This window comes from Dipodomys ordii, unplaced genomic scaffold (genome assembly GCF_000151885.1).
Source record: "Dipodomys ordii isolate 6190 unplaced genomic scaffold, Dord_2.0 Scaffold56, whole genome shotgun sequence".
In the NCBI taxonomy this organism is placed as follows: domain Eukaryota; kingdom Metazoa; phylum Chordata; class Mammalia; order Rodentia; family Heteromyidae; genus Dipodomys; species Dipodomys ordii.
The window spans coordinates 2,874,373-2,875,369 of NW_012267272.1; the positions used below are offsets into that span (position 1 = coordinate 2,874,373).

Sequence of the window (997 nt, forward strand, 5' to 3'; positions counted from 1 at the left end):
CGCAGACCGCCGGGACCCACGAGGCCCCGCCACCCGGGAGCCCGGACCGCAGACAGGCCCCGCGCGGGCCGCTCGGGGTCACTCCGGGCCGAGCCCCACCCAGAGGAGCCCTGAAACGATGGGTGGAGGCAGCACCGCTCGGGGAACCCACCTTCCAGGTGCCCAGGCCCACGAGGGGCATCTTGGCGCCGGTGTAGAGCTCGACGTAGGTCACCATGGCTGCCACCCGCGTCGCCCACTCAACTGGTCCACAGCCTGGCTGGCGGCGCACCTTTAAATAACCCGAGGGGTCTGGAGAAAGGGAGGCGGTGATTGGTGCGCGGCTACGAGAGGCGCCTCCGGATTGGCTGTGGCCGCTCCGGTGGTGGAGGGGTCAGCGCGCCGCTCCCGCCAGGTCCTAGAGGCGCGGAATTCCCGAGCGGTTTATCCACGGCCCACGTGGCGGCCGGGCGGTTACGCTGCCTGTAGAAACTTTATCAATAACGGGCATCCTAGCAACAGACACCCTGGAAAGGAGTTTGGATTTCATTTAAGTACCCAGATGAATGTGTGTGTCTATCAGTCCAATATGATGCTTTTGGGGGAGGGGGAGAGGAGATGATTTCACAAACAGAAGGGGGAAACCATGCGATCGCTTTACCAACGTCTTTTCCCCAAACGTAGATCCGTCTAGCCTGCCCGCAGCCTTCTAGAGGTATCTGTCGGTGTGTGCTCTCACGGTGTGGGTTGACAAAGCTTGCTGTCCCAAAGCCAGCAACTTTAGAAGTTGTGGCTTGATCTAGACGCACAGAGGTCTTGACAGAAACCAATACTTTTCTTTCAGAAAACTTTTCTTCCAGAAGGACCGAATCAGAACACACTACTCAAGTGGCAGTAGTATAGGACTGAATCAGAATATACTACTGAAGTGGCAGTATTCATCCAGTACAATAACTTAGCCGAACTCTCTAGATGAAGACTAAGCAAATAGGCAGAAATCCAGATTGAAAACTCCATT

At 56.9% G+C, this 997-nt stretch overlaps 1 protein-coding gene across 1 annotated transcript in view; it reads right to left on the reverse strand.

The window, feature by feature from the left end:
• Positions 1 to 253, reverse strand: part of Akr1b1 (aldo-keto reductase family 1, member B1 (aldose reductase)) — a 14,818-nt gene extending 14,565 nt beyond the window's left edge. Inside the window, exon 1 of the mRNA XM_013021690.1 lies at positions 152 to 253. Coding sequence (XP_012877144.1) covers positions 152 to 217 — 66 coding nt within the window. The 5' untranslated portion in view covers positions 218 to 253. The remainder of the gene's footprint in view (positions 1 to 151) is intronic.
• Between the last annotated feature and the right edge of the window lie 744 nt (positions 254 to 997).